Source organism: Blennius ocellaris (genome assembly GCF_963422515.1).
Source record: "Blennius ocellaris genome assembly, chromosome: 24".
NCBI lineage: Eukaryota > Metazoa > Chordata > Actinopteri > Blenniiformes > Blenniidae > Blennius > Blennius ocellaris.
In genome coordinates this window covers 1,422,435-1,440,707 of record NC_137673.1, presented here as the reverse complement: position 1 = coordinate 1,440,707, position 18,273 = coordinate 1,422,435, and the positions used below count along the sequence as shown (strand labels likewise).

Below are 18,273 nucleotides of genomic sequence, written 5' to 3'. Positions count from 1 at the left end.
AGCTTTTTTTTCCCCACAGACGGTGACAAACCTCGAACACGGAATTAAATCTTAATCCTCGGAGATGGAAAAAAAAACAAGCCTCATGGGGAAGAGGCACGACCCGTCTCACCTCCTGCAGCCTCATCGCCCATTAACCGGCGGGCAGCCAATAGGAAGCGAGCAGCGGGCCCACGTGACGTGGCACGTATGGGTCAAGTTCTAAGCGCTGATAATAATTTTGCATTTATATGCGTGGTGAGAAGGACTGCTTGTTATTTGTGTTGTTTGCGCCATAAAACAAACAAAACAATGAATTGACTCACGCAATAGTCTTCAACAAAAAGAAGTCATCTTTAATAATTTAATTCCATCATGCATAAAACATATAGAAAATACTTTACAGCAATGAGTTAAAAAAAACAACACACATTTGAGGTGTCACAGATCACTGGAGGCTCGTCGGGTTAGTTAAATGAGTTAGTACACGGTTAGTCAACTAAACTGGGGAAATCAAGTTTGACGTAGTCAAATAAAAACCGACGTTTTTAATTGTTACGTCCAGCTTTATTTTCAACCCGCTGTTTTTCACTAAAAGCACACGAATGAGCGAACCCCCGACAAAAATGGGGGCGAGAAACGAGTCGGGCTGGCGGAAGGTTTCCACCTCCTGAAATGGCACTGACGTTCCTGACATTTCTTTTTTGAAATCTCATGGTCCCTTTCAAAATAAAGTAAAAAGCATGACGCTGGTCCTCTTCACAGTTCTTCTGGGGGAATCGAAATACTGCAAAATGTTGCCAAAGCCAGGCCGGACCGAGGCCCCGCTTATACACGGCAACGTTTCAAGTTTCACGCGAAAGAAAAAGTTTTGAAAAACGACGTTTGCCGTCATTGTCCGTCGACTCGCGCGTGTGCAGACGAACCATTTACTATTTACTAACCAGTGTGCGCCGGACGAGGAGCGACGTTTCAGAAAAAGTTGGGTTTTTCTGTTGCCATGGAGACGGAGGAAAACATCTGTTGAAAACACCCCCCACGTTTCCATTCCCCCAGGCGACTGCCGTCTTCCGTCGGAACGTTTTCTAAAAGTTGCGTTTTCAGTTGGCTTGTGTCGCACAACCGGACCGAAAAACGGAGGTCTTGCAACTTTTCGAAAACGTCGCGGTGTAAACGGGATCTTGGCGCGTCGCCGGTTAAGTCACGGAAATGAGAAAACGCTCTGGGCTCCGCCGCGGTCGGAAGCAAAGAGTTTAAAGTAAAGAGTTTACGAAACAAAAAAGCGAAGGGATAGGTCCAAAGCACCGGACGTCCTCCTTCCATTCATTCACGCCGCTGTCTACTGAAGCCTGGGCTTCTCCTGGGGGGGGGGGTTCATTTAGAAAACTAAAGATGGAGGAAGTCGTGTCGACGCGACGCTACGAGGATAAAAACAGTAATTCTTCATGTCGGGAGGCTCAGAGTCGTTCAACTAAAACTTCTAATGTTCTTCATTGTTCTGGCTTCACAAAAGCAGGTAGTCTTCGTCTCCTTCTTCTTCTTCTTCTTCTTCTTCTTCGTCTTCTTCGCGGCCTCAGAAGAGCACGTCTTCGTTGGTGATGAGCGACTCCACCACCAGTCTCTGGTACCGGATGTCGTTGAGCGCCGTCATGGCGTCCAGGCCGGGCGCCCTCATCAGCGTGGGGCCGAACACGATGCCCAGGTTCTCGCTGGGCATGAGGTTCTCCTTCTCGCACTGCGTGACTCTGGACGGAGGGAGAGAGAGAGAGAGAGAGCGAGAGAGCGAGAGAGAGAGGGAGTTTAGAGGAGGTCGGCGGCGGCTGGCGGGCGGCGGCTGCTTCCCGTACCTCTTCAGGTGAGCCATGAGGTGGCGCAGCGTCTCGCAGTGCGCCGGCGGGAGCAGCTTCAGGGCGTCGTGCAGCGACTCCAGGCGCTTCTCCGGGTCCGAGATCTCTGCAAAACAAACGAGCGGCACACGGCAGCGTGAGGCGACGCCGGCGCTAGGCGGCGGCGGGTCGGCGAGAGCGCCACTTACTCCCGGCCTCGATGAAGCGCGGGTAGGCGTCGTACGTGATGAGGGGGATGGGCAGCTCTCTGAAGTACAGCTTCAGGGCCCCGGTGATGATGTTGATGTCCTCGTAGGCGTTGGAGGAGATGTCGGCTTTCTCACCGTCTGCAGAGGAGGGAGGGGCGGGGAGGGGAGGGGGGGGGGGGGTGAGCTCCAACTTGGGCACGTGGCGTGGCCGTGGCGTCCCGACACTCACCCCTGTCGAAGGCCAGCTTGACGTCTTCGATCAGCTCGCTGAAGCCCGATATCCTGTACAGACCCTCCGACTGCAGACCTGCGGGGGGACGGACCAGGTTTCAACCAGACGGCCCTCGGGGACGGGGGGGGGGGGGGGGGTGACACTCTCTCTCTCCCACTCACCGCGGGCCTCGATCTCCTGGATGCACATGTCCACCACCATGGGCCTCTTGGTGTTGTGGGCCTTGACCAGCGTGGTCAGGTCGCAGCTGTACACCTTCTTGACGTGCCGCAGGTCCGGCTGGCAGTCGTTGGGGACGACCTTGGAGCACTGCTTGTGGACGTTCAGGCCGCAGTCTGACGGGGGACAAAAACTGCCGTTACACCACCCGGAGCCCGACTGCGACGACCCCCCCCCCCCCTTCTGCACGTTCAACTCCCATTACAGTACAGCTGCTCACCTGCACACTTCACCCCCTGAGCGATCAGCCCCCACATGAAGTTGGCACAGTACTCGCACCAGTGCGGACCTCTGAACGTATGGACCTGATTTTTTTTTTTTTTTAAAGAGAGAGAGAGACGGGGAAATCCAGAACACCTGAATGAGAACATGATAATAATAATAATAATAATAATAATAATAATAATCTTCATTGGGCCCTGATGAGCAGCAGGAGACTGACGGAGACACAATGTGGACGAGGACGGAGGTTAACCTGCTCCTTTATTGTACAAATTGACTTTTTATAATGAGATGCTAATAGCCTGGGTGTGTGTGTGTGTGTGTGTGTGTGTGTGTGTGTGTGTGTGTGTGTGTGTGTGTGTGTGTGTGTGTGTATTCAATCACGTGTGTTCCTTCATGCTCTGGTCCCTCTGCGGCGAATTTGAATAAGACCCCCGGAGCTGAATCAGCGCGTCTGCCCACACGCACGCGCGCGCGCGCGCACGCACGCACGCACGCACGCACGCACGCACGCACGCACACACACACACACACACACACACACACACACACACACACACACACACACACACAGCTACACGCACACACACACTCACCTTGAAGTTGTGGACCTTCTCGTACTTGGGCATCAGGTCGCTCTCCCTCAGCGTGGCTCTCCGCACCAGCGACGTGAGCTGTGAAAGGGCAAAGGATCTGATTGGTTGCCAGAAGGCGGAGGAGGCGGGGGAGGCGGGTTTGGCCGGCGCCCGGGTGAGACGCTCCGGCTTCCTCTTAGCCGCGTGCGAGTCCCGGCTCGGCATGTCGGACCTGCGGGCGAAGCGTTAGATAAAAAAAACAAAAAAAAAAACGGAGACGACCCTGGAACCTCTGGAGGAGGGAGGAGGGAGGAGGAGGAGGAGGTGGGGGGATCTACATCCCAGGGTGACCAATCGATCCGATGGCGCTCTGCAAGATCAGCCAATCAGATCACAGGTGAGACGCTGAGATGACAAAAAAAAAAAAAAAAAAAAAAGAAAGGAGCCGGGTCGGGTGAAATCTACATGAGAGAGCCGAGAGGAGAGACGCGTGCAGCCGAGCAGCCCACATGGTACTGAGCTGCTTCCTCTGCTGGAGGAGGAGGAGGAGGAGGAGGAGGAGGAGGAGGAGGAGGAGGAGGAGGAGGAGGAGGAGCAGCCAATCAGGAGCAGGCCATGCTTGTTGTTCCCCCACCTTTTGAAATCTCCGATCACAGTCGAAGGTGATCTTCAGTTTTTTTTTGGGGGGGGGGGGGGGGGGAGGCAGGAAAACACAAATGCTGGGGGGAAAAAAACAAAAATGCTTCGTCTCCATGGAAACGCTGAAAAATTTATCTTTTTGGGGAAAAAAAAAAAAAAAAACACGCCAACACCGTCTCCAGTAATTTTTTTTGTAAATGCTTCAACTCCACGAGAAACCACAGTTTTGGGGAAACGCCCCCGTTTCCATGGAAACCTGAAGAACGCAACTTTATACGCCGACGACATCGTCACGGAAACGGGAAAAAACTGTATGTTTTGATGCTCCGTGGAAATGCAAAAAAAAAAAAAAAAACACTCCATCTCCGTGAAGAAGCAACTTAAAAGGCAACTTTTTGAAAACCAGCTTACACTGTCTCCATGGAAACAGGGTAAAAATGCTATTTTTGTAAAAACTGCTTCGACTCCACGGACTCACGAGAAACGGGAGAAATTGCAACTTATTGAAAAATGCCCCAACACCGTGGAAACGATGAAAAAACACACCTTTTTGAAAACATTCAAAACTCCGCAGAAATGGGAGAAAACGCAACTTTTTGAAAGCGATTGCACTCTCTGGAAACAAGGAGTAAAAACGCAATTTAAAAAAATATAAATAAATCCCACCGACACCGTCTCCGTGGAAACGGTCGACAATGCAGCTTTCTGAAAAAATGCTCACACGTTATGTTCCTCTTTGTTTTCAAAAACGTGGGATTATAGCTGGACTCGCACAACCTGCACATCTACCGGACTGCTTCGTCTGCAGATTCACCCCATTATGGGGAAGCCCCCCCCCCCCCACACACACACACACAGTGATGTATGAGGCGGTCATGCACTGGAGGTCATACGAGGCCTCAGGAGGCAGAGCTGTGAAACGTGTGTGTGTGTGTGTGTGTGTGTGTGTGCACAGGACAGCAGGAGTGAACATGAAAAAAGCCCCACGTCTCTGATGGCTCCCCAGCCGAGGACGAATTAATGAACCAGCGGCACCTTTTCGGTAGATAAGGGTTTCCTGCAGGCGAATCGCTGTTATGTAATTTTACTGCAGCGCCGCTGGCGAGAGGCCATCTCTCCTCCTCCTCCTCCTCCTCCTCCTTCTTCACCTTCTTCCGGCATGCTCCTCAACTCTCATCCTTCCATCCTGCTGCCTCTACAGCAACTTTCCACACCTTCAGCCTCATTTGAATTCCCTGAACGGACCGCAGTGACACGCCGTGAATGTGTGTGTGTGTGTGTGTGTGTGTGTGTGCGCCTCACCCTCTCCTCGCTGTGGAGGTGGTCTTTGGCCGGGGCTGGCCCGTCGGGGGCCTCGGGGCTCAGGGGGAGGAGCTTCTTCAAGGTGGGCTCCTGGTTCAGGGTGGTGTAGCCCACGTGCTCGTAGATGGGGTTGATGGTCATCTTGGCGATGTACTCGGCCGCCTGGCAAGCAAAACACGTCAGCGCCGAGCGGGGGGGGTGAACACACACACACACACACACACACACCTTGGTCTCGATGTAGAGCGTGATGAGGCCGTCGGTCACCAGGTCGTGGATGGACTCAAACCTCTTCTCCCCGACGAAGTGCTTCCCATCGTGGTAGAGACGGAAGTTCCTGGTCTGGTTCCCGAACCTGCAGGAAGGGGGACGGGGACCGTTTCACACAGCAAATGTTTAGGGGGGGTTGGCGGTGTCCGTTTCCACGGTAACCGACTAAAACCAGCAATTAACGAGAACAGTGCGGCGAACCCGCAACAGCAGCGGCGATAAACCTTCATTATGTGAAGATTTTATTTCGAAACGAGACGCGGCGGCTCAAAACTGGGCCGACGTGTCGTCAGTATCAGAAACGGCGGCGCCGCGTCGTTCACCCAGAAGCCCAACCTCTCCGTTTCTGCCCCTCAGACTGGGATTCTAGTTTAAGGAGGGGTATTTATGGAAGGTAATTAGGAGACGGGCAGGTGGAAGAATGACGCCACTATGAATAGACCAGTGACCCCAAAAACCAAATCCAAAGTAAGCCAAGCGCCCGTTTAAAAGTGTGACACCTGCTCTGAGACCGCCACAGCTCTCCCTCAACACTGTGTGTGTGTGTGTGTGTGTGTGTGTGTGTGTGTGTGTGTGTGTGTGTGTGTGTGTGTGTGTGTGTGTCTACATTAAAAAAGTGTCTTTTAAAAACGCCTGTGCCATAAGGAGGGGACCCATCCAAGATGGCCGCCAAGCTGCAACGTCTCTCCTTCGAAGGCTCCGTTTCCACAACTTCTCTCGCGAAAACTCTGTCAGTGAAAATGCAGCTTTTTGAAAATGGATTCCGAGGTTGAACTTTTTGAAAAAGCGCCAGTCTCCGTGGAAAAGGGAAAAACGCTACTTTTTGAAGATGTGTGCCACTTTTTTGAAAACGCTGCGGCTGTCTTTTGAAAAAAGATCACGGCTCTGTGGGGAAAAAAAAACAACTTTTTGAAAGATACTTTGAACCCATCTCCATGGAAACACACAGCTTTCTTTGAAAACCCTCCCACGACATGGAGACACAGAAGTTTTTGAAAACAGATTCCGAGGTTGAACTTTTTGAAAACGCGCCAGTCTCCACGGAAACGGGGAAAAAAACGCTACTTTTTGAAGATGGTCAGAATCCATCTCCTTGGAAATGTGCAACTTTTTTGAAAACGCTATGACTGTCTCCGTGGAAACACACAACATTTTGAAAAAAGATCATGACCGTGGGAAAAAAAATTACAAATTTTGAAAATACTTTGAACCCATCTCCATGGAAACACACAACTTTTTGAAAATGCTCCGTGGAACTGAGAAATACTGTTGGGCACGTGTGTGTGGTTTTATCACAAAGCCCAACCAGTGGCACCGACTAGTGGCCCGGCATGGTAACTACATCGTTTTCAAAACCCGTCGGCGTGTAAACGACACGAGCGCAGGTTTAAATGAACTTGACGCCACTCGGGTGTCTGGCGGACCGACTCTTCCAAAGCACCGACCTGAGAGCGAGGGTGTAGGTGCCGGGCTGCCGCTGGCTCTCTCTGATGAGGTAGCTGCCCTCCGCCTGACTCAGCAGCTGGTCGGCGTCCTCTCTGGAGATCATGCCGTGGTACCTGGACGCGGGGGACACGAAGAGGACGCCGCGTCACGGAGACAATCTCAGACCGGGGGGCGGCGAAATGAACGCCCGGGTTCCACTTACTCTCTCCCGTAGTACTTGGGTCTGTTGTCCACCTGCGGAGGGGAAAACGCCACACGGGCGGAACAGAAAGGAGTTTTGTCAGTACGAACCATGACTCGGCGTCCGTCGGCGGCCGAGTGTGTGGGTAGAGAACGACTGAGGCAAACGAGGAGCAGAACATTCGTGTGGATCTCCACGAGAAACCGCCGCCGCGACAAGAAACCCACAGACGTCTTGATCATTCTCCGAGGTTTTCGCAAACTTTTCCGGGCGCCGACTATCTCGGTACGACTTCCCTTCAACGCACAATAACACACGATGCGACGGAAAGACGGGACAAAATAATATGCAGTAATGCACAATCATACAAAAACAAACAAACAAAAAAACACAATATAATATAATAATATGCAATAATGCACATAAATACACAAAAAAATTGAAAATAACACACAAAGAATACAGACACACAATGATAAACAAATACATAAATTACACACAAACAATACACAAATTAATATACAATAATGTACGTAAATACACAAAAAATACAGCATAACACACAATACATAAATGAAACTACCACATAATGAACACAAACGTACACAAATAATATATAACCACACATATATAACACAAAACACACAAAAAGGCAAAATGACACTAAATATATGACACATAACACACAAAAACAGACAATACATAAATAAAACGTTGACGCAAACAACCCACAAAAATACACAATAATAAATATAACAGACAAAAAACACAGTAATATACAATAACACACAATGACAAACAAAAAACACACAAATAAGCAGTAACATGGAAAAGCACAAAGTAACACACAGATATTGAACAACAACAGTAAACATTGACTCTGCAGAGCAGAAACAAACAAACAAACAAACAAACAGGATTTCTGTCCGCTCTGCTTCAAAAATGAGGAAATGAAGTGAAACCGACTGAAACCCGTCACGCACGTTCAAACTCGAAGATCCTGTTGTAACTTGGTGCTCCGCCAAAATAAAAGTGCCGTTTGAAAACGAACCAAGGTTCGCGCAATTTAAAAAAAGCTCAACATTTCTAACAACGGTGTCCGCCGTGTGCCTCACGGGCTCGTTTCCATGCACTGGAAATTAAACTTTTTTTTATATATATATATATATATATATATATAAGCGTCTCCCAAGGTGGGACTTTTCAAAATCCCACTGCGTCTCCATGAAAACGGGGAGGAAATTTTACTCTTTGCAAACGAGCCACCTCCGTGGAAATGGAGGAGAAAAACTAAATTGTTGACAACACTTCATCTCCAATGAGAAAGCGCTACTTTTTGAAAATGCTTAGACTCATCTCCGTGGAAAAAAAGGGGGGGGTGCAACTTTTCAAAAACTTTTTGGAATTGCATCAACTCCATCTCCGTGGAAACGGGGGAGAATGCAGCTTCTTGAAAAAGCTCCGACTACGTCTCAATGGAAACGCTACTTTTCTGAAATGGTGCGCCTTCTCAGAAACGGGTGAAAACACAACTTTTTGAAAATGCTTATTTTCCATCGCCGTGGAGACGAGGAAAACATAACTGTTTGAAAACGCTCAGATCTCGGTCTCCATGGAAATGGGAGATGACCCATCAATTTTGAAAACGCTTCAACTCCATCTCCGTGGAAAACACAACTTTTTGAAAACGGGGGGGGGGGTGTCCAGGACGCTGGTCTTACCTCACAGGTACAGGTGAGTCTGCGCGGGTGCGGCGCCTCCTGCTGCAGCTGGTACACTGCGACACAAAGCAGTCACAGGAGTCAGGTCGCCGCCACAATAAAAGCAAACACGGGGGGGGAGAAATTGTGCTTGAGCGACGCTTACAGTAAGACTTCCACACCGGCGGCCTGTATTCGTCATGATCTGTGGACAGGAGCACAAACACTTTACCACAGCGCCCCCATGTGGAAGAAAAGAGCACCGAGCGCTGCGACAGGTTTTCTTATAATATCCTGTAAAATGTGCGTGTTAAGAGCCAGAGTCTGGAAACTTCCTGCAACAATAAAACCTTTTTAACAACCACGACACGAAGGAAATGATAAAGAATAACACAAATAATACACAAAAACACAGATGATGACATACAATAACAGAAAAATATCACACAATCTGCAAATAACACCAGAAAAAAGCAGAATATACAAGCAAAACACAAATGTGAAATAATGCAAATACACACAAATAAGACAGAATGATACAGAAATAACGGACAAAAACAGAAAACATGCAGCTACATGCATAACATTAAAAAAAAACAATACAACAAATAACATAATACACAAACAAAACAGAAATACTTCATTAATCCCACGGGGAAATTGCTTCAGCATTCCTGTACACGGAATTACAAATCACAGAGCACATAAAAACACAAACGGCACACAATAAAACAGAAATAATACACAAGAAACATACACTAACGTATAAAAACACAAAATATTACACAAACACACAACAAAAAACACAAATAGATACAGAAGACACAATAACACGTGACAGACAAAATAAAGCACAATAACATATATAAAAGACAGTAAAACTTAGGTAACACATAAAATGACACACAATATTACACAACTAACGTACAATGAAGCAGAAAAACACAGAAACACAATAAATCATGAAAACAGACACTAAAGCAGAAAAACAGACAATAGATCGTGAAAACAGACAATAAATCGTGAAAACAGACAATAAATCGTGAAAACAGATAATAAATCATGAAAACAGATAATAAATCATGAAAACAGATAATAAACCATGAAAACAGATATGAAATCATGAAAACAGATAATAAACCATGAAAACAGATAATAAATCGTGAAAACAGATAATAAATCATGAAAACAGATAATAAACCATGAAAACAGATAATAAATCGTGAAAACAGATAATAAACCGTGAAAACAGATAATAAACCATGAAAACAGATAATAAATCATGAAAACAGATAATAAATCATGAAAACAGTCAATAGATCATGAAAACAGATAACAGATCATGAAAACAGATAAGGAATCATGAAAACAGATAATAAACCATGAAAACAGATAATAAACCATGAAAACAGATAATAAAACATGAAAACAGATAATAAACCAGACTATTCCAGTTGTGTACGGAGTTTCTTACCAAACACGTTTAAAGCCATCGTGAGTCTCAGGTGACGATGATGATGATGATGATGGTGGTGATGAAGAACAATGAGCCAGCAGATCCAGGTCTCCTCCACACCTCCCGACCTCAAACCCTGGGAGGGGGGAAACGCAGACAAAACGCGGTGTTCAGCAGAAGAATGTGGATTAACGGTCGCGAGGAGGAAGAACGCGAGGAACGCAGAACAACAGAGGAGGTCACGCTAGCGTTAGCGCGCGGCGGGACTTCAGTTTTCTGCCGGAATAAAAATAAATCAAGTGGCTAAAACGAGCCGGTTTCCGCCTCCGAGGCGGGGGGACGTGGTGTTGAGAGACGCGGCGGGACGGGGAGACTTGAACCGGGATAGAAAACCGTCCCGGAGCCGAACGGGGAGAGAATAAAACCCCGAAAAACTCACATCGCATCCAGGCTGCCACAGGACGCCATCTTGACCGGTCACGTGAGCAGGCCCACCCTCGCTCTCCCCCCCCTCCCTCTCTCTCTCTCTCGCGCTCTCCGGGTAACCATGGTAACAGACCACGATGAATGGCAAGGGGGGAAATCAGGAGGAAGAGGAAGAAGAGGAGGAAGGGAAAGAGGAAAAGGAGGAGGTGGACAATAACATACAGCAATATATAAATAACGAAAAAAGAAAACAACAATAACAATGCACAACAAGAACAACATACAATTGCAAATTAAAAAAAACCTCTCAGTTAATTACTCAAAAATACACAATAATGCATAATAACAACAGCAAAAACACAAATAACATGCCAACACCTAAATAATACACAATACTGACCAAAAAACACAATAATACACAAGTTACATATAATACACAATAATGCAAAGAAGAAACAATAATCGTTAATTATACAAAAACACAGAAATAATATGCAATAACACACAATGGAAAACATAAATAACACACACCAACAAACAAATAATATACAATAGCATTCAAAACATATAATACACAATGACACACACGGAAAATAGGATAAAAATGGCAATACACAAACAACACAATTGCAAACGAAAACACAAATTAACATACAAAGAACACACCAACACATCAAGGACACACAATAACATTTAATTACACAAACACACATACATAATGCACAATAATGTCAAAACAAGGGTTAAAATACACAAAAACACACAATAATACATACATAATATACAATAACACATACACAATTATGTAAAGTGATACACTCACAGGGGAAACATCAATAAACACACAACAGAAAAGTACATAAAACACATAAATAATACACAATAATGTCAAAAAACACAAAAACCTGAACAGAAAATAACACAGGAAAAACAGATCAATAATACACAAAGAACACACAACATTTAACTACACAAAACACAGAAATAAAGCAGAAAATGCACAAAAAAACACACAAAACCCCTTAATAGAAAATACACAAAAACAACACACATTAATACTTAAATATACACCAACACATATACAAAACAGAATAATGCACAGTGATACACTAACACAGCAAAAACAGACAAGAAATCGATCAATATTTTTTTTAAATGCACAAAAAATCACAAGAACCAGCCGGACGGTTTGGTTGCACCGCGTGAAGGAGCCAGCAGGGGGCAGCAGCAGGTCGCTCTCCCTCTGCTCGGGCCTCCTTCCTCCATGGGGAGTTTTCCACTCGGTGACATGAATCACGGTCTTGGACGTAATTAAAGGCCTCGTTAACTTTGGACCCAAGCCGTTATTAAACCGAATCCGTTAAAAGCGCTTAATTATGTGCTGCGTTACGACACCACGGATCCTCCGCCCAGACATGAAGCACATTGTTCGCTTTGTTGATCCCGATCAAATCGCCTCTTCTTCTTCTCTGTTGTCTTGTTTGTCGCCAAAGCAGTATCTGATCCACTTCAAAGGCCGTTTGAACGTTAGCAATGGCGTCTACTGAGCATGTGCAGAAGAACTATTTACTCACGGTCATGATGCGCGTGACCAGTACAGTTCAGTTTCCATCTGTCTACTTGGAGTGTTTTCAAAAAGTTGTGTTTCAACCATTTCCAAGGAGACGGAGCTGGAGCGTTTTCTAAAAGTTATGTGCCAGATCACAAGTGGGTGCAAGTGATTGTTTTTGTCATTTAAAAAAGAAAAAAAATAATAAAAAAAGCAGTTGGCAGTCAGAATGTTCAAAAAGTTGCAGTTTCCTTTATTTCCACAGAGATGGAGACAGAGCATGACGAAACAAATGTATCCTCCCCCATTTCATGGAGACTAAGCATTTTCAAAAGTTGCATTTTCCCCATTTTTCACGCAGATGGGGTCAGTGTTTTCAAAAAGTTGTGCTTTCAACCATTTCCAAGGAGACCTAGCTGGAGCATTTTCAAAAAGTTATGCGCCAGATGGAGCATGACGAAAAGTTGCATCCCCCCCCCCCGTTTCCATGAGACGAAGTGCCAAGGCGTTTTCAAAAAGTTGCATTTTCCCCCATTTTCACGCAGATGGGGTCAGTGTTTTCAAAAAGTTGTGCTTTCAACCATTTCCAAGGAGACCTAGCTGGAGCATTTTCAAAAAGTTATGCACCAGACGGAGCATGACGAAAAGTTGCATCCCCCCCCCCCCCCCCCGTTTCCATGGAGACGAAGTGCCAAGGCGTTTTCAAAATGCTGCATTTTCCACGGTTTCCATGGAGACAGAATCATTATTTATTTTTCATTTTTTTAAATAGTTGCCCTTTTCAGTTAATTTAGAGCGCCACTGTTGCATAAACCTAACTCCCCCCCCCCCCCCCCCCCCACAAAGACTCAGTTTTCACTTGATAAACATTGCGGTGATTTCGACACTGTGGTACGCCAGCGGAGCATTTTATCTCATGTCCTCCAACGCAAACACATTTCCAGGTTTTCCAGGAGTCGCAAGCCTAAATGTCCTGCATCATTAAAGAATTTGGGTTAATTACAGGTTCCTGAATCCCCTTCAGACACAAACTCTGGTTTAGTGTCTCTCCCCTTGATTCTCTGGCAGTAGCAGGATGTACGAGGCCCGGAAGGGTCAATACTAATACTCAGTGTGGTTTAATTGTACCAAAGACTTCTTGAAGTCACAATAGTTTGTTTTTTAAAAAGGGATATTTCTGTTGAAATCTGTCAGAAAATGGGTTTTGAAGTACTACTTTTTCATGTCTTCTGCAAAAAAAGAAAAAAAAAAAGTTTAAGCTTGCGTTTTCTTTTCAAAATAAAGTTCGGGGAACGTCGGCCCGGCGAGCGACTTTCCACCACGGATACGCAGAAGCCCCGGAGAAATGAATCCACACAAGCGCCGCCATTGTGCTCCTGACGTGTGAAAAAAAAAAAAGTTGCTTCCTGTCTTCTTTCGGGAGGGGGGGGGGGTGTTTGTCCTCTGGTGGGACTGAAGGCCCCTCTGTCCCTCCGTCCCACCGACGGGCCGCCTGATAAGAGGTGGGCTGGATGCTTCCCATTGGGTGGATCGGTGGATCAGGTGCGTGGCGGAGAAACGGCGACATGATATTCTGGGATTGGACTTCTTTTCACTGGGGGGGGGGGGGGGGGGGGTGTTGGGGAGGGGAGGGGGGGGGGGGTGAGTGTGTGATGTGTTGATTCCCCCTCTGAGCTCACATGATGACACGGAGACAGAAATGACTGGAATGTTGGCCGGGCGGATTTCCACACACATAAAGCTCAACTGCAAGCAGACACACGCCAGTGTGTGTGTGTGTGTGTGTGTGTGTGTGTGTGTGTGTGTGTGTGTGTGTGTGTGTGTGTGTGTGTGTGTGTGTGTGTGTGTGTGTGTGTGTGTGTGTGTGTGTGTGTGTGTGTGTCTTTAATCCTGAAAAAGGCTGGCAGTGACGGATGTTTCCCAGACACACCTCTTCCTTCTCTCTTTTTTTTTTTTGGTTGCCCTCTCTGGCCTGTCTGACTTTCTACCCATCCATCCATCCCATAATTTATTTGATGGTCGCCTCCTTTCCTCTGCGAGAGGAGGAAGAAAAAAAAAAAGACTTCAGGATTTAGACAAAAGACATAAGCTCCTTATGCTGCCTCTCCTCCTCCTCCTCCTCCTCCTCCTCCTCCTCCTCCTCTTCCTCGTGACACACAATCACACAAGCTCACAGCCTCCAGGCGGTATATTTAAGGAGGTATGTAAAGTTCGCCTTTTCTTTTTTAAAGCTCGGAGAGACGAAGACGCAGGAGGAAGTCGGATTCCCCTTCACTCGTTTTTTGCATCTTTTTTTTCCTTTTTCCTTTCACGCTTCAGAGAAGTTCCACATGCACACGCCAGTGTTTTCGCCCGTCTACATGATGACAGCATGTACGAAAAGTCCCCCCCCCCCCCCCCCCCCCCCCCCCCCCACACCCCACACACCACACACACACACACACACACACACACACACACTCCCCGTTTCCACGGTGATGTAGCATTTTCAAAAAACGTCCCATTTTTCTGCTTACATTTTGACAATCGATTTGGGAACGCCCGACTTCTCTCTCTTTTAAAAAGTGCAGCCCTGCACTCATTTGACCTCAAATGTATTTCGTAGAGTATTTTTTATAAATGTGTGTTTTTGCATTCCTTCATAAGTTGCACTTCTTTGTCGTGAACGCGCGCGGTCCCGATCTTTTTAAAATCGGTGAAAGAACAGAAAATTAATTTGAAGTCGTCGTCGTGGAAACGTGGCCCGACGGCCGCAGGTGTGAGGGCTTCGTTTCCCGCCTAAATCCCCCCCCCCCCCCCCCTCACACACACACACGGGCTTGCTGACGCTGAACAGAATCAGCCCAGAGGCATTGATAAAAAAAATAATAAAAAAAAAGCACAGAGACGCTCAGACGATCTGAGGCTTCATTGATGGTGAAGCGGGAGCGAGGAAAGTCCGGCTTCCTGAGAGCCAGGCCAGTGGAATCAGCTGGGACACACCAATCGTCCCTCCTTCACTCCGCCCACAACATACAGGCCCTCCATTCTTGGATTTTTTTCTTCTTCTTCTTCTTCTTCTTCTTTCTTCCTCCATTCACTCCAGCAGGACGTCTTACGAGTCACACGCTCTCTCTCTCTCTCTCCCTGTTTGGACAAGAACTTAATACCGAAAGCTGGAACTGCTTTTTTTTTTTTTTTTTCAGAAAAATTCCATCTTGGTGGAACAGGACTTAACTTGAGACTTATTTCTTTCTTTCTTTCTTTCTTTCTTTCTTTTTTTTATGGATCACACAGCCTGACAAGAGACGAGAGGCTTTGCCCTGAAGGTTTCTGGGACAGATAAAAGAGTCAGAGCGGAGCACAGCTGCTGCCAGAGCACCACAAAAATAACTGATAAAGAAAAAGCAAAGGAAGTGTGAAGGGCGAACGGAGGAGAGCGACCGCCAAGGCTGGAGGAGCGAAGGAGGGTGGAGGGGTGGGGGGTGGGGGGGTGGAGGGGGGGGGGGGGGTACGGCGACAGAGGAATACTTCATGCCCGAAGGCCGAGGAAGATAAGCGAAAGACAAAACTGGAACGGTAGGCGGGTGGCCATTTAAAAGACACCTGACATGAGGGAGGGAGCGGAGGTGCGGCGAGGCCCGAGAGCAGGGTTCCTCTGAAGAGACGCCGGTGGGGGGGTGGGGGTGGGGGGGTGGGGTGGGGGGGGGTGGGGGGGGGGGGAAGCTGGACGTCCCCGCACCAGGGAGGGCAGAGGGGAATTTCCTCATCATGTTTTATTCCGCCGACTTCCCAAACCCCAGCAGCTTCGTCCCCGGGTAGAATGACGAGAGGAGCCCGCGGATATCTGCCCCGTCTGTGAACGGAAATCATCGAAACGTCCCTTTCCTTCTACGCTCCGACTCCTCCACCTGCTCTTTTCAAAAAAAAAAAAAAAAAAAAGAAAGAAATATCCTCTCCTCTCCTCCCCCTCCTCCTCACTATGTGGATACCAGCTGTCCTCCTATGGATGCTTAAAATCTGCAATTTGTGCTCAGGACAAGACTACACGGACTATTACCAGAGTGGAAACATGGGTACAAAGGTAAGGCGCTGCTTTTTTCTGCAGTTTTAGGGTAGAAACACCATAATTCGCTTGATAGAATTGGAGTACATCGGGTTCATACGTGATGTCGTCAGCCTTTCACATTATGGTCAACAAAAACCTTAGTTACAACGAGTTTTAAAGGATGCCAACACCAAGGGATGAAGGATGGTGTCATCGGTCATACGACTTTGGTCCAGCAGCATCAGTGTGGTCAGAACACATCCAACGGTCTCATAGTCATCCTGGGTTCTAGGTCGAAACTGGGTCGAGAGCCATTTGGGGCTTTAATACAAACTACTTAAAATGCTGGATATCCGTAGTTTCTAAAGAAAGATGTTGTCCGGAGGGGGGGGGGGGGCAATAGTTCCCAATAGTTCACAGAAACAATGCTGATTTTGCTCTTTTTTTAATACCCTTTTTAGTGTTAGAATATCCTTTAAAAAATTCCCCAGGGCTAAAAATCTGACCTCCAAGTGGCAGATTGGTCACAGCTGGTGCCGTTTCCGTGTGACGATTGGAAATGGGCATTCGTTTTCTTTTTGCAAGTCACGACCTGGTTGAGGAAACAGTTTACACACACCTTGAGTCACGGAGTGAATCAAAATAAGCCGGTCAAACCCTCTGAAGAAGTGTTGAGTGGGAGGCGACATTGAGCAATCGCCGGGCTGAATGAAGGGGTGAGGTTCAGTTCTTGGCTGAACCCTTTAGGGAGACGTCCCTGATCGTAGACCTTCAAGGGTCTCCTGGAAGACGTTCGTATACGTTCAGAAATGAGGTGTTTAGGACAGAAGACAGGCTGCGGAACAAAGACACGGGTGTGCAGACATACTTGTGTGTGTGTGTGTGTGTGTGTGTGTGTGTGTGTGTGTGTGTGTGTGTGTGTGTGTGTGTGTGTGTGTGTGTGTGTGTGTGTGTGTGTGTGTGTGTGTGTGTGGTGTGTGTGTGTGTGTGTGTGTGTGTGTGTGTGTGTGTGTGTGTGTGTGTGAGATGCTGGACACGCCCCGGAGGTTCGTCACCATGACTTCACCGTCCCCGAGCGATGACTTCATATCATGTGAAGCAAAGAGATCAAGAAGTTGTAAAAGAGCGTGCGAGGAGGATCAAACGTGCCGCGATTTCAAAACATTTTTCCTGAGGGATGTGCTTTCGTGGCGGAGAAAACTGATTCACACACCAGATCGAGAAATGTCAAGATTTCAAGTGAAAACGCAAAAAAGTTGCGCAGCGTTTCGGCCGGCCGTTTGCGCGACAGCGGTGTACGGAGCCACAGAAAACCCGGGTGCGACTTTTTTGGGAAGTTTCCCGTCTCCGTGGAAATGGGGACGAACGCAACTTTTTTTTTTTCAAAACGCTTTGACTCCGTCTCAATGTAAATAAGAGGTTAAACTGAACTTTTTGAAAGCAGTCCGACACCATCTCCATGGAAACGAGAATTTTTTAAAAACTTTTATTAAAAAAAAAAGATCTCGGGGAAACCGGATAAAATGCTACTTTTTAAGAATGTTCCAACTTCAAGGAAACATATGGGGGGGAGACAACTTTTCAAAAGACATTCTGCCTCCGTCTCCATGGAAACGAGGGAAAAGGACACTTTCTGGAATAGACATTTGCAACGCGTACGAACATATGAGCCGTGTTCAATAGTTGTCCCGCACATGCTCAGTAGAGCCAACAACAACAACGAGTGTTTACACTGACTCCAGTCCGTACTCTCCTGGGACTTGGTACTTTTATTTTGACAGTCACCGTAATAACAATCCAACTGGGCCGTCAATACTAACTGCCTTGTTTCAGCTTTTTGTCTCGAAATGTTGTGTAAACAGGGCCTAAGACAGGACAGCTGAGGGGAGAGAGAAATGCTGATGGAGAAGAGATGGATGGAGAGAAGCAGACATGGAGGAGTAGGGGGGGGGGGGCAGACAGAGGAGATAATGCAAGGGGCTGATAACACTAGACAGAGATCTAGTTTCTGTTTA

At 47.0% G+C, this 18,273-nt stretch overlaps 2 protein-coding genes across 3 annotated transcripts in view; one reads left to right on the top strand and one right to left on the bottom strand.

Moving 5' to 3' along the window:
* Positions 1 to 399: 399 nt before the first annotated feature.
* LOC308147855 (N-chimaerin-like) lies at positions 400 to 10,731 on the bottom strand. 2 transcript variants are annotated; one of them, XM_080520191.1, is made up of 15 exons: positions 10,696 to 10,731; positions 10,275 to 10,392; positions 8,967 to 9,005; positions 8,822 to 8,877; positions 7,122 to 7,153; positions 6,919 to 7,032; positions 5,432 to 5,558; positions 5,204 to 5,365; positions 3,284 to 3,361; positions 2,686 to 2,770; positions 2,408 to 2,581; positions 2,244 to 2,321; positions 2,015 to 2,152; positions 1,827 to 1,932; positions 400 to 1,724 (listed from the first exon to the last, which is right to left on the bottom strand). In XM_080520191.1, exons 2-15 carry the CDS (start codon positions 10,291 to 10,293, stop codon positions 1,553 to 1,555), a joined length of 1,380 nt encoding a protein of 459 aa, XP_080376317.1. In that variant the 5' UTR covers positions 10,294 to 10,392; positions 10,696 to 10,731; the 3' UTR covers positions 400 to 1,552. The 2 variants fall into 2 exon arrangements, with proteins under 2 accessions (XP_080376317.1, XP_080376318.1); XM_080520192.1 differs by lacking the exons at positions 7,122 to 7,153; positions 8,822 to 8,877; positions 8,967 to 9,005; positions 10,275 to 10,392; positions 10,696 to 10,731 and adding an exon at positions 7,211 to 7,256.
* Positions 10,732 to 15,961: 5,230 nt separating this feature from the next.
* Positions 15,962 to 18,273, top strand: part of LOC308147772 (uncharacterized protein) — a 4,402-nt gene continuing 2,090 nt past the window's right edge. The window contains exon 1 of the mRNA XM_080520105.1: positions 15,962 to 16,294. Within this exon, the coding sequence (XP_080376231.1) occupies positions 16,193 to 16,294 (102 nt within the window). The 5' untranslated portion in view covers positions 15,962 to 16,192. The remainder of the gene's footprint in view (positions 16,295 to 18,273) is intronic.

Excerpts from the sequence above, each read along its gene's own strand:
- LOC308147855 (XM_080520191.1), bottom strand. Across the intron at positions 5,559-6,918 it reads ACCTACACCCTCGCTCTCAG|GTTCGGGAACCAGACCAGGA; the intron begins GTCGGTGCTTTG and ends CCCTTCCTGCAG. Across the intron at positions 5,366-5,431 it reads CGCTCTACATCGAGACCAAG|GCGGCCGAGTACATCGCCAA; the intron begins GTGTGTGTGTGT and ends TTTGCTTGCCAG.